At 37.7% G+C, this 14,623-nt stretch overlaps 1 protein-coding gene across 1 annotated transcript; it reads left to right on the top strand.

Annotated features, from left to right (window-relative positions):
- The first annotated feature begins 13,290 nt into the window (after positions 1-13,290).
- LOC149245423 (uncharacterized) lies at positions 13,291-14,319 on the top strand. Its single transcript, XM_089438325.1, has one exon. It carries the CDS (start codon positions 13,291-13,293, stop codon positions 14,317-14,319), a length of 1,029 nt encoding a protein of 342 aa, XP_089294451.1.
- Positions 14,320-14,623: the final 304 nt, after the last annotated feature.

Here is a 14,623-nt window from a genome sequence, read left to right as displayed (position 1 = left end):
AGGTAAGGCCGTAATGTACCATTCGCATCTTACTTCCTCGCTGGGCTGGGAAGCAGCGGGGATTTTATTGAGGATCTTATTGAACCGTAAGTTAAAATCTTTAATGGGTTCCCTAGCCTCAGCTTTAAGATTGGACAGATCGTTGATCAGTGTCGCTGTCGATTTATCATCGCCAAATTTGGTGAGAAATTGATTTTGAAAAATATCCCAGCTGGTGATAGATCCGGAGGGTAGCGAAAAGTACCATGACCCGGCTGTCCCTTGCATCGTATAGGGGAAGAGTCGGACCACGGCATCTTCGTTGGTGACCCCATTGAGATTAACAAAAAGCATGAAATTATTGATATGTTCTTCAGCTAGCATTCCAGTTTCTGGATTGAACTTTGGTAACCACTTCTCAGGATGGGCAGGTATTGGACTCAGGGGTGGAGGCATTAAAACCGCCCCAGGGTTGTTCCATGGAGATTGTGCCATCGCTGAGTTGCTGGTTAATAAAAGTGCAGAAGATGATCTTCGAGGTTGAGAAGATAGAGATGTTACGATTTTTGACGATTGTGGAGGAAGGGTTGCGGAAGATGGATGAGTGATTTGAGGTGGAGATGTGGGTGGTTGACTTCGCGGAGAGGGAGTTGAAATGGACGAGGTGGATGAAAGAGTCTCTCTGTCAGACTCTTGAAGTGCTTTCCTTGCTCTTTTCCTAGTGGGGAGAGGGATTTCAGTTGGCTGAATGCCGAACTTCTCACTCTTCAATCGGGTCAGGGGATGAGCAGGGTTGTATTGCGAAGTCAAGCTGCCTTTAGATTTATCAGATTTCTGGTTAAAAATAGAGAATCCCTGGAGTTTACGGATCAAGGTTTGAACTTCAGGGGGATCGACAATAAGTTGTTCTAATGTATCGGGATGTATAGCAGCGGTGGATGTCCGAGCGACTTCTAGTTCCGAGTTTAGTCGTACCGGGGAAGTCGGGGAAGTTGGTGAGGGTGATTTGCTCTTAGAATGGTATTTGAATTTTGAATTATGTGCCATTCATAGCTCAGGCCCTCCTTCTAGCGCCAGAAATGTTGAGGGGCCCAAAGTCGGGTCAACAACAAGGGGGATACCCACCCGGTCCGGAACCTGGTTGGCGGCTCCTTGCCCGTTTGGAGTAGCGGGTCCGACTGGGGGTAATGGGACCAGTTTCCCAATGTGATGGGTGTGTGTGTGTGCGTAGAGTCTGATGATATTAATTTAGAGGTTTTTCTAAACTAGTCTCAATTCTAACTGCTAAACTAACTCTATGCTAATGTAATCTAATGAAGAGAAATACTTCTGATCTATGCTAACCCGGGGTGTTTTTCTTTTGTTTATGCGATCTAGAAAGATTTCTAACAGCAGCTGGTAATAAAGATCATTCAACTGATATCAGAATATAAACCAATAAAGATAAACCATTCTGCATAAGAAGTTAGGCAGAATAGTTGTGAACAACATATCGCATAATCAGTCTTCTATATGTTAAGCATGATTAAATGATCCCACCGTACAGAAGTGCCAAATGGTAATGTAGACATTCATACAATAACATATAAAGAACTCAGCTACATATCACTTTAGGAATACTAGCAGAATCTAGTCAAGAGATAAAAGTACCATTTATGACTAACTTCACCAATAAACTTCAAGTAATAATGATTTATTTCTACTTGTTCTAACATCTGCTAAGAGTACAGAAGTGCAACATCAGTAACAGATATTAAAATGCAAACATAAATAAATCTTGATCCATCTATTCATCAAAAACCTCCTCTGAGGGTGCAGAAGTGCATGTTCTGAGGATAAGTTTTTTGACAGATTTCCGGACCCTTCTCTAAAAACCATGAGAAGGGTTAAATACTACTAACTAATCAATCTTAATTACATGAAATTAGGGAATCGGCTTCAAATGACCGCCCTTTTACTAAAAGCAACTTTATTTCTAAATTTAAAATCTAATTTCTAACCGTTTCTGTATATTCTCTTTAGTGCTGTCAACAGTGCAACGTTTTCCTGGGAAGAGTCGGCTGGCCGCTTTCTTCTTTCGCTCTAGAGATAAAAGTGGAAATAACAGGAGCTGGCACTTCCTTCCGGCAGACCAGAAGATATTTTCGAAAACCTTTCTCTAGCTGGGTGTATTCGCCACGTGTATACTTAGCATAACCCAGGTTCTTCTCGAACTGATTTTGCTGTTGCTGTTTTCGGTTTCCGGTCGTGCGAATGACTGAGTGGGTTAGGAGTCGTGCTGTATGGACATCCCCCTGTTTTAAGAATTGTTTCCGTTCTTTGTTCCAGGTTTTCCTGAAGCGTCTTCCTTCTCATGCGCTTCTTTCTCTGCTTTACCAAGTCTGAGCTTCAGGATCTTTTCTGAACACACTGCTTTTGTGCGCCTTTGACTCTGAGTCTTGAATAGTCTAATTTCATCAGTGCCGGTTGGCTGATAGTCTGGAATCCACGGTTCTGCTGCATGCGGCATCCGTTTGCGGAGGCATTCTCTCTTTACTATCTGATTGGCGCTTTCCTCTTTCCCTCAAATGTTTCCTGCATATAAACTTATATTAGTTGCGTGTCTTGCAGTCTACGCAAAGAAGAAGGGAAATGAAAAGATTTGACGTGAAAGTATTAATCTCTAATGAATGCATAACCCTGACATTCATCATGACTTGACTCTTCGATAAATGTAATGCAATCATTCCTAGATACTCAAGCATGTGGTCATTAAATTTCTTCAAGGCGCGCACTTAATCCTGGGTTTATCGTGTGATAAGTCTTTTCAGATCGCAGATCGCAAATCGCTGCCATCGCAGATCGCAAATCGCTGCCATCATAGATCGCAAATCGCAGATATCGCAAATTTTGTTTAATGGTTATGCCGTATAGCGCGATGCTTGCGATTTGTGATATCGCATATCGGCGATCGGCATTTCTCGAAGGTCTTCTTTTAAAGGGGCGCGTGTGATGTATGCGACGCGATGAACTTTGCATCGCTCCTTCGCAGTCTTGCTTTTCGCGCTCGAGCAATGCTTCGGCCTTTCTTTGCGATGCGATTTAAGCCTTAGGGAGAAAAATACAAAAACTTTAGAAAAATATTTTTTGGGATTTTTGTTCAGGGTCCCCTCTTTGCTTGACGTTATTGCAAATGTCAAGTGAAGAAGGGGGGGTTGTTGGTGACCACAACAGGATCAGAGGACCTTTTCAACCACTCTTTGATCATTTATATCTTCACCATAAATCTTTAACTGATTTACAGCAATTACGACCCGATTCATGAAAGAATCGATGTCCTTTGTCTCTTTCATCTGCAGACTTTCAAAATCTCTCCTAGTATTCTACAACTTAACAATATTGACTTTGGCCATACCTTTATAGTTTGTCGCCAAAGTATCCCATGCTACTTTTGCTGAAGACGTGGTCATAATCTTCTGGAACACTGCTAGGTCCACTCCCTGCTGAATAAGCTGCAACGCATGTGCATTCTTCTTCTTGTCTTTCTTCCATTGTTCCCTCTCTGTATTACTGAGAGCTTGTTCTTCTTCTTCGTTCTTAGGTTCTGAAAACCCAAACTTGACATAATCCCAAACATCATATCCTTGCAACGTGGGTGCCATCTTAATGGCCACACATCATAATATTTCCCTATAAACAGTAAGAACTGGGGCTAGAAATTTGAGAAAGCCATCTTTCTCTAATAATTCCTCTTTTTTAAAAAACCTTAAATTTCTCTTTTGTAAAACTATTTTTAAAAAAATACCCTTTCAATAAAATCCCTAAATTTTTTATTTAAAAAAACTTAAAAACATCTTTTTAAAAACCCTTTTGAAAAAACTCTTGATATTATTTTATATATATATAAAAGTGATTTAAAAACAAATATATATATATATATAACAAAAAAAAAACAAAATACAAACACAAACTTTAATTTTAACGAGGGCTCCTTCCCACTCAATGTATTAAAACAAAAGCTTTTCAATAAAAACCTTCAAAATAAAAAACCTGCGCGACTCTTTGGATTAAGCAAGCGGATACGACCCTCGCGACTTTCAAAAAATGTATGGCTTCGTACTTGCTGAGATTTGTCACACACTTCTTAGCGGCGCCGCGACAGTGACTATCATCATATGGGGCCTCAGATTTTTTTGTATTTTCGGCTTTTATTTGTCAATCACTGCAGCGCGACGGCTTTTATTTTTGAAAGCTACTCTCCTCTTCCGGTGGTAAAAAAAATCAAGAAGCTACGGCTTATCGATTTTTTACTTGAGAACTTTGCAAGTTGCGGTTGCACAATTTCTAATTCTTTTTTTCTGGCTCTGATACTAATTTGTTGGAAAAATAGAGGAGATAAAACTCAATTCACACATAAAATATGTGAGCTGCTGCTTTTTTATTCATCATACAAAATATGATGATTACAGTGAACCAGTGAAGAGTATTTAAACTTTTTCGACGAGCTATCTATCTAAAATATCTTGACATACAACTACATATAATCACACACACTAAAAATAGTTTATCACTTAACTCACCTAATTCAACACTCAATCATGCAATCACTCAGTTAACTGATTCTCTATTTTTCTCTAACTCCTCAGCCCGGAATAATTATCTTATTTTAACCGCGTAGACATTATTCAAGAAAAGCCACATGATCTGTAGACATTATTCAAGAAAAGCCACATGATCTGTCCAATCACATTATCCGATCCCTGCAACCATTTGATTATGACCACGCGAAAGAAATATACTGTGGATTCAGCGTTCTATTCTCGCGCAAAACATATCGTCGGGGTGTTTTCAATGCTTTCGAAGGCATAGAAAAGAATGGCAAACCAGAATTAAAATTACTGAGTGGCGACAAAGCATCAGTTGGAAGACTGGGAAAATATTTGGGTGGAAAATTGATGGATCGACATTTTTGCATTGTCAGCGAAGGTAGAGTGACTGACTATTATGTCGAGCCGTTTATGGATATGATTTCTTTGTATTAATCTTTGATGTGTAATACCCAACCACATGATTGTGCAGATAAAGCGAGTCTTCTTGAAAAAAACTGGTGGCATAGCTAAGAAATTGGGTGACTGCTTAATCCAAAACACTTCAAAAGTAGAGGACGCTTTAGAAGCTGTTAACAAGAAAGCATGTATGTATATTCTTCGCTAACGAAGGCGGGGGGACATTGGTTCTTAATTTGGAGCTGCAGATTATCGGACAATGGTCGATTCAGACTGTAAGCTGATTTTTCTCTCAAACAATATAGATAATATTATTTATTTGAAATTGCATACATATTTAACTTTTGTAACGGTGATGCTTACATTCTGTACTCTTAAAAATTTATTGCAGATGTCTTTCTGGAGTGGTAGAGACACAGGTTTTGAGGTTGTATTTTGTATGTTCACTTCAACACGGTGTGGTGTTTGTGTTGTTGTTTCTGGAGTTTCAAAAACAACTGCGTTCCCCGCAGCCCTAGCTGGAATTGGCTAAAGGCACTTCATGTTTATAGTCGATCCGCACAATCCAGTTTTTCTGGGTATGAGTCAACCAGCAGACGGAGAAAAGCCCGCGGAAGCATGGTGAAACAGGGGCCAAAACCACAACCTAGGTAGAACCATGAGTGGAACTATGACTTCCACCAAAAAGATGTCGAACTGTATTCTTGAATACGTAAATATTGTACGCTATTTAGCAAATCGACATCCTATAAATTAAAACCATGTGCAAATAGTTGAATATCAAATGGAAGGCTTTTTTGAACCTGAACATTCCCCATGAACAGGTAAAGGGGCTCTTTTTGTTTTGTTTTCGGGAGCAATTTGAACGCTGTTATAACCATAAGTCCATACCAGAAATAAAAATATTTCTTCCCGGCAGTTGCACGTAATTTTTATAGTTCATCCTTAACTATGTGTCTTAATGATGGATTTATCTCAAGTTAAGGTTGGTGGATGGGTCTTGATGCTTCCTTGATATATAAGATGTACATAATTTAAGGTGGATTCCCTTGTATCAAAGTAATCTCAAGCAAAGGTATCATTATGACTTTGCAACACAGCTCAACTAGTTTTTCTTTTTTGTTGTTATATCGATTCTTTGTTGATGTTCAAAGTTTTGCTCAGGATAATTTTGATGTTCGTTGTGGTATATCCTTGATTTTCTTCCACGGAAGACTTGTGTTTTAAAGATGAAGCATGTGTTGAGGCAAGGAAAGTCTGAACCAATGTGTGTTGGAGAGCAAAATAGGAAGCAATGAAATCACTAATTTTGTGTGATCCTTAGCTTTTTCCCTGATAAAAAGATATTGACTAGTAGAGAAACATTGTTGGACTATTTCTTCTTCATCACTTTCTTTTCTGTTACCACAAAAAGTTGTTTCCAGATCTTGTTCTCCGCCAACACCTCCCTTGTGTGTTTTATCAAAATGATTAGCCCTCACTTTAAATTTTGGCAAATTCTCCCTTTTATTCGCACCTGAGTGGTTGGAAATTCCTCCTATTGTTGCATAAAGTGTCTAGACGCCACGACAATGCTCAGAGTAAGAGTTATCACTCTAATCCTTACTAACTTCGTTTAGACTCTCTCCTAGACAAGTAAATGGGGGTATTTCCTAAGGTGAATGAATGAGAATAGATAGCAAAACATAGGCTCTAGGAGACTTAAAGATGGACAACTTGACGAAGGAGAACAAATCTTGATCAATTGAGATGGATAGACACACAACCACAAGAAAAAAATAATTATAGACTAGTGCCTTTATATTCAATTAACCATAGACTGAACAGAAATAAGTTATCGAGAGCAATTTATAAATTTGACAATTAGTAACAATCATGAACGATTAAATGTAAACGCCCAAAACTCTATCATGCAAGAGATTCCAGATTTAAAATGATTTTCATTAATGACTCATATCTAGAATTAATTAACTTTTTTCGACCACCAATATACTTTTTAAAAGATTAATCACACTTGACAATAGAGAAATACTACCACAAAGTTTAAAATCTTACACTTAACACAAAAGGCACCAAAGAATTTTAGATTAGAATTTTAATTATCTGTTAGGTAAATTTCTAATGTGGTAAGTTTTTAATATGACAAAAGTAAATTAAAAGGGTTATTAAATCGAAATTTTAATGGGCCATGGGCCACATTAAAATTTTTAATGTATTAGCGGAAGTCCTCTTTTAATTTAATTCCTTAGTAACCATAATTTTTTTTTTTTAGATTTTTTAAATGTTCTGAAAATTTTAGATTTTTATTTTTTTAGATTTTTAGATTTTTAAATTTTTTGAATGAAAATCAAAATCATAAGTAAACTAAAAATTGAAAAATGTAAAACAAAATCAAATAAAAAAAATAAACATAAAAAAATCAAAAAGCAACGAACCCAATCGAAATTTTAAAATGATTCTAACCTAAAGATGGATTTTATATGAAGCCTAACCCTAAGCTAACATAAACAATAAAAATTAATCTAACAAAAAAAAACTAACCTAACTCATGTGCATATAAGTGAAAATAAAAAAAAATTGAAGTGTTTTGTATGTGTTGTGCAGGTTGGAAACTCGACGGCGGATGAAGATGTTTGCAGGTCGAACAGCGAGGAGCAGGGTTGGAGCAGCGAGGGGAGGTGGAACGACTGCGGCTTTGAGGAGATAAAAAACTAGGTTTGCGTGGAAGGGAGAGGTGATGGGAAATTGCAGGGTTTGCAGGTAGAGCAGAGGAGAAAGGAACGTAGATGAGCAGCGACAGAATGCAGATCATAGGGAATGGTTGCGGACAGAAGAGATGGGGATGAAGGAGCATAAACGACACAGGGGCAATGGGAAAGGAGAAACCATGGAGAGGAGAGGTGATGGGATCTGTTGGTGGAGAGGGTTGATCGTGAGCTATTCGAAATGGATGTGGGTAGTAGGTAGAGTTTGAGGAACGGAGCAGCGGGAAATATGCAGATGTGAGCAAGGGCTACAGACAGGTTAGGGTGAGGAAATCACATAGAAAGAGAGTCGCAGAGGAGGAAGAGGGAGTGAGGGCCGAGGGTTTGTTTGTTGGACGCGTGGAGCTGTAATGAAGGATGCAAAGCAACAACGGAATAGACGTGGGTAGCAAAGGTAGGGACAACAGGTTCCAGACAGCAGCAAAAGGCTGTGGGCCTTGTAAAAAAAAATCAAAATTTTCTGCAGCAGAGAAATTGAAAACCCCAGGTAGAAGATAGGTAGCTAAAGAACCGAAGAAAAATTTCCAGATTAAGATGTTATACTTTTGCTTAAGATTTACCAGTGAAACCCTTAAAAAATTAAATTATTTCAAAATTAAAAAATTTAAAAACCCTTGGACTGCAAAAATCTTGATAATACCCTTGTAAAAATGATTTTGAGGCTAGATCTTACCCCCGAGGACTTAGATCTGGCTTCAAATTAAACTTCACCTTCAGATTTGCAACGTGTACCTGGAAACAAAAACATCCAGAACCCAAATATACGAAAAATAAATAAAACCCCAGAAACCCAAGTCAGGAGACTCAAAAAGTTTTACAGATCTATGCACAAGAATTGCAGATCTATCAGATTTGAGGAGTGCGAGTCCAACTCCACTCCCAAATTTGATATTCTAAGGCTCTCAAGAGCGAGATTCATCAATTTCACACATAAAAAAATAAATCTTTAAATTTTAAAGGAGGTGCTTAGCTCAAAACCCTTCATGCATCACCAATAAAAATCTTATGATAAGCTTGAGATTAAATTAAGCTGAGCTCCTCAGAAAACACGGATCGGGAATTGGCTAGTCCAAATGAAAACTTCCCTGAATGCCCGATTAACTAAAAATCAATATTTATGTGCAAAACTCGATCCAGCCATTAAAAATATAGCGAAAAAATGATAATAAAATTAAGATAAATAGAGATACCTGCTATTACATTCAAAATTTAAATTATCACTTAAACCCTAGCGATTGAGAAAGATACATGTACTCAAATCACTATTCAAAAGCTATCATCAATGGCTAAAAAAAAATTATGCATGAAATGACACATCTGACAGTGTTTCCATGAAGAGTAACATTGACGAAATTAACCCCAAAGTCTTTCTTTATTATCCAAAAAAAATACATAAGAGTTTTTTGCTTAGCGCACGACTCAAAGGTTGGATGAATTGACTGACGAATGACTTCCTATTTAAAGATAAATCTTCCAACTGCTAGTTCGAGTGATCCTCGTCAAAGCAATCTCGACCGTTGATGAGGATTAAAATTTATTTTAATCTCATCAGTCGAAATTTTCTAATTCTTGTGGAAATTTGAATTTTTCAATTAAATGTGTTTTAATTAACTCAAAAATAAAAATTTTGAGTTAATTTCCTTAAAAATTTGACTTTGATTTAACCCCCAGGGATCAAAGGTTTAAAATTTATCAAAATAATTAATTTACCTTAGACCTTGGGCCTCTTAAAATTTAATTTTTAAGGACCGACGGATTTTTCCTTTGGAGAATTTAAGTTTAACTAGGACCTAGAATTAATTAATTTTTTGGCTTAGGATTTTAATTAATTTTTGGCTAGAAAATTTAATTGATTAACCTATGAGGGGATAAATTATTTTTCCAACCCTCAAAACACTTTACATCACAATTTTCATGTTTTTTACATCTCAAAAGGGAAAATCCATTTGTAATAGACCCTCACAGACTACCCATTTCTGTGACACAAATATAATCCAACAGACCAAACAATTTGTAATAAAATAACCTAACCAAATAGTTAGGATTATTCCCAAATCACTTTTACATAGACTCGATCTAAAACACTATGACTCGCCTAAGATCCCAGTGACAAAATACATTCCGGTTTTGAGGTAAGACTGAAGAAAAACTCTATCGACCATCCAAGAATGGATCGGTGAGACAAAAAGCCTCCCATAATGTAGATCATCACTATAAAAGTAGGTTTACCTAGGTAATTACATAGATGACACAGATTTGTTGAGATTATTTACATCATATACATGCAGAATGAGTTTACATTATAACATGATGATCAGGCTGATGATGATAGCTAGACGACATGGACACATTTATCAATCACTATCCCTTTTGTGAAAAAGGGGGTGTATTGTTATGGGTCGTTGACACGTAGTGGTCAACGCCTCCTATTCTCATTGTGTGGTTTTTGAGATTCTTGATTCTTTAAGGTTCGATCATGTCTTGAGACAATTTATTCATCACAACTTTCTTTCATCATTTGTAGATCACTACATCCTTAATGGAATGTGTTCATTATATATTATTGCTATATAAATGTCATTATTTTGATTATTCAACAATCAAGGCATACAAATTTCATAACCAATGACCTATATGTAGAGGGAACTTATCATCCTGCTCCAAACCCATGACTTGACACATTTTTCTTCGACCATTATGAATTATCACCTTGATTGAGTATCGCCTATTTTTGGTAAATTGATTTTTGGCAAATTCAAAGATTTTGAAAATGCATGACAATCAAACCATTCTTCTCGCCACCAAAAACACATCCCTGCGTGTTCTCCATGTCACATTTCTCAACATCTATCAAATACGTTGACACAAATATTTCCAACCCCGAGATGTGGCATGTGTTGGCACAAATATGGCCCATGTGATGGTTATGATTGTTTCAAAACGATACATAATGTTTATGTTGCAATCATCACAATAATTAAGAATGGAAAGGCATAGGATGAATGAAGGAACTTGTTCTGTTAACCCAAAATTGGAGTGCTTCTAACAAATTTTTACTGGGAATCAAGGGATACATCTGCCATATTATTCATAAATTTGCACCCACATAAATAAATAAGATTGTGTTATTTTTACACCGAGATTTTTGGGGTCACATTGCATTCCATTTTAGTTCAATTTAAAAAGTCAGATTCGCATGACAAAAGTCTTTGGAGCTATCACCATGAGCCAGTCTATTCTTATTATGTTTATGTAGAAGCCCTCTCTTATCATCAATGTCTATTTTTAATTTCAGTTTTGTTCGTTGTAAGAGGACATCGTATTCACTGAGAGGTAGCCTTGGTTTCTACAATGAAAATTATGTTAGACAAGCATGACATGAACTCAGATTCGATTCAAGTTGTTGAAGGACTAATTTGGTCGAAATCAAAATCGAGACATTAATTTCAGGTTCAGCTTTTGGCCAAATGAGGAAGAATCTTAGAGATATTGAACATGAGTTTTCTTTAGAACTGGCCCAATTAGCAGATGTGGAGGATTTTCACAAATAAATGCACGACTTGGAAGATAATGATTTTCACACCTCTCCAATTCTTTTTATATCATTGGCTGAGATCTCGAGGGCTGTGAGATCTTGTTGTTAAGTTGCTTCTCTTCGAAAAAAAATTATCTTTGGTTGAGATTGTCAAATCTTTGACTGATGTTGTCCATTGCTCTTGTAAGAGCTCTAACTGTTGAAATTAATGGAGAATTTGTATTATTGGAGAGAGTATGTTTGTGCGTGTGTCCTAGTTTACGAATTAGTTCCTACTTTCTAGGTGTTAGTTCTAACTCTTTTATTCTCATGTAAACTTATATATTCTTGATGAATAATGATCAATGTAGAGAGTTCTATGTGAGGCAGTCTCCAGGTGTAGCTTGCTCACCTGAGAGCTGCTATGTTTCATAATATATTTGGTTTCTTCCATTATTTAACATGGTATCAGAGCTGGAGAGCTTTGGTGGCTCTATGAGTGCCTAAGTGGTAGAATTTTGGCCTTTGGTCCTGGTGGCTGGTACGAAGGAGGCCTGGCGAGGAGGCAGAGTGCTGAGGAAAAACTCAAGATTTTTTTTTGAGGTGAAACTGGAGCAACACAGATCCAGTTTATTTTTCATGCATTGTTCAACTATAATTAGATTGAGGTACAACATGGGTCTTAGATTAGATTACGTGTTGTTCGAACTTCACTCTAACGAATTACTTTTAGCATGCCTAAGAAGCGCAGATCCGACCTTTGGATTATGCGCTGCTGCTGTGGTGAGTTGATGTCCGATGGATTGGAAGATCTGGTTTGTGAAGCAGCGTGGCAGTCTAAGGCCCATTGATCGGAGGAGGGGCCGTGTCGATATCAGGAGGCAAGGTGTTCACACACGAGGTCGACCTATGGTGGATCGCTACGTCAAAGATCAATTGTAGGAGATACGAGCCCAGGTAGTTGGTGCATCTGTTGGGAGAAGATCATTGGTGTGGTTGCTGGAGAAGATCGTTAATGTGGTTGTAGGTTGCCTAACATGGAGAATTATATCTCTAGAGGCAGATTGAGGTGCAGTGAGCGGAAGTTGGGTAGAGGGAGTTTTGCACAGGTGTGGTGCCTTCACACAGGAGGTCCAGGTTGAGTTATCGTGTCTGCAAAGGCAGCTGCCGTGGCTGCAGGTTGAGGTGCCTATTGTAGCTCAATCACCGTGTGGATGTTGTGAAGTGCAGATCGGTAGATATATCCGTGGCTGTGGAGGCATGATGTTGATTGAAGGAAGCACGATGAGCAGTAGAACTTGTGATCTATATCGTAAAGAAAGTATAATGCAGGTGCGATAAAATGGAAGCCATGGATGTTGTAATAAGCTTGTTGTATGACTTTGCCAAAGATAGTGTGCCTCGTCAAAAGATGTCACAAGCCTAATCGCAAAGAATCAGAGGAGGCACCGTGGCTGAAGTTTTGGTGTTTTTTCGAAATCAACGGTATGGTTGCATTTTAAGATTATTTTATATTGCTCTAATTATTGTAAGATCGCTTTAATTGTGCGGAAGCTGAGGCTCGATTGTTGGAAATCACCAAGCACAACAAAATAAATCTTGTTAGATCACCAGTGTTTTTTTTCTTATCAATAAAATACTTGTTATTTAGTCCATGCTTGTTGGCAATGTCCATACAATTTTTTGTCTCTCGTGATTGGGACAAAAACTACACATAGTCGGTACTTAAAATGTTGGCTTAAGTTCTGTTGAATTTGGAGCAATTTCTTGGTGTATGAAACCTTGGGTATTCTCCGTTGTGAGGACTTAAGAGGTGGTCCTTTAATGGTTAAATCAATGTGAGAGTGCTTTTTGAAAGTAATGGACAGTTTCTTTTTCCTCTGTGCTATTTATTTTAGAGGTGCAGTGTTAATGCTCTAAGGCCAAGATTGCTTAGAGCCAAGATCGCTTGGTCATTTGAAGCCCGAAGCGAGTAGCATACTTTGGTGGTTAACTTTTCTGTCTCCCTTAGATCCATAATTCGACCTGTGTCATGATGAATAATCATATGGCAGAGGTGTACTTGAATGAGAGCAACAAGCTCGATGGGTCCAATTATTCAAACTGGAAATTCAAATTGCAGACTTTGATTGAGGGGCAAAGTTCATGGGTGATTGAAAATGGGGACAAATTGAAGCCGACCGTAGCAGGAGGTGAAATAGCTGTAGAAATTCAAGATTGGGAGAAGAGGGAGAACAAAGTGAAAGTGCTATTGAAATTTTCAGTGAAAGACTACATTATCCTTCATATCAGAGAGTGTAAATCAGCAAATGAGACTTGGACAACTCCTAAGGATTTGTATGAGATAAAGAATGAAAATCACTTATTTTTCCTAAAGAGAAAGATTCTCTCCATTAAAATGGAGGAGAATGAATCAGTTGTTGCAGTCATCTCTTGGATCAAGGAGCTGAGAAATAAGTTGGCCGATATAGGGGAGACAACGTCGAACACTGATATTGTCACGGTTACCATGAATGGTATGACTAATGACTATCAGATGTTTATTGCAGGCCTGAATGCAAGGGAGAAAGCCACCAATTTTGAAGAATTGACAGGGATCCTGATGCAAGAGGAAGAGAGGCAGATGACTCTGAAACCCCAGAATTCAGATCTTGCATTAATGGCAAAGAAAAAGCCTTTCATAGGAAAAGCAAGCGCAGGAGAGAAATGCGGAGGTACACCACAGAGAAAGCCACCTCAAGGTATGTCTTCAACCAGAAATGATTCAGGAACCAAGTGTTTTTATTGTGGTAAAGTTGGTCACATTGCTAGGAATTGCCATAAGAAGAATCTTGATGAAACTCGACATAGACATAAGAAGCATGCATGGCACTTTGCTGGTGAAGATCAAAATCAGAACCTCAGACTATTTGTATTTGATTCAGGTTTCTCTACTAAGAATGATGAAGTAGAAACTTGGTTTGTGGACTCAAGAGCTTCCACTCACATGACGGGTAACTTGCACTGTTTGAAAGTCTTAAAGAAACCAACGGTTGCGATAATATCTACCTTGGTGATGACAAAGCATACTAGATGAAAGGACATGGAGACAATCCTGTGGTTTTTCCTGATGGCAAGATCAGGAAAATCCAGAATGTGATGTATGTACGAGGAATTAAAAAGTTTTTTTTTTCAATTAAGTTCAACAATTTAATTTTTGTTTCAATGATTGCATATCATAACTTGAAGGTAGATTTTTTAAAAACCTATTGTGTCATTAAGGATTTGTTGGATAAAAATAAATCGGTTGCATGTGGAATTCGAGTTGGAGGCCTGTACAAGTTGAATGTCACAAGTGTACCACACCAGGCTTTGACTTCAACAACAATGACAACAAAGAA

Source organism: Pinus tabuliformis, chromosome 7 (assembly GCF_031772625.1).
Source record: "Pinus tabuliformis cultivar Carrire ecotype Pingquan chromosome 7, CPIR1, whole genome shotgun sequence".
In the NCBI taxonomy this organism is placed as follows: domain Eukaryota; kingdom Viridiplantae; phylum Streptophyta; class Pinopsida; order Pinales; family Pinaceae; genus Pinus; species Pinus tabuliformis.
This window is presented reverse-complemented; position numbering and strand designations above follow the sequence as displayed.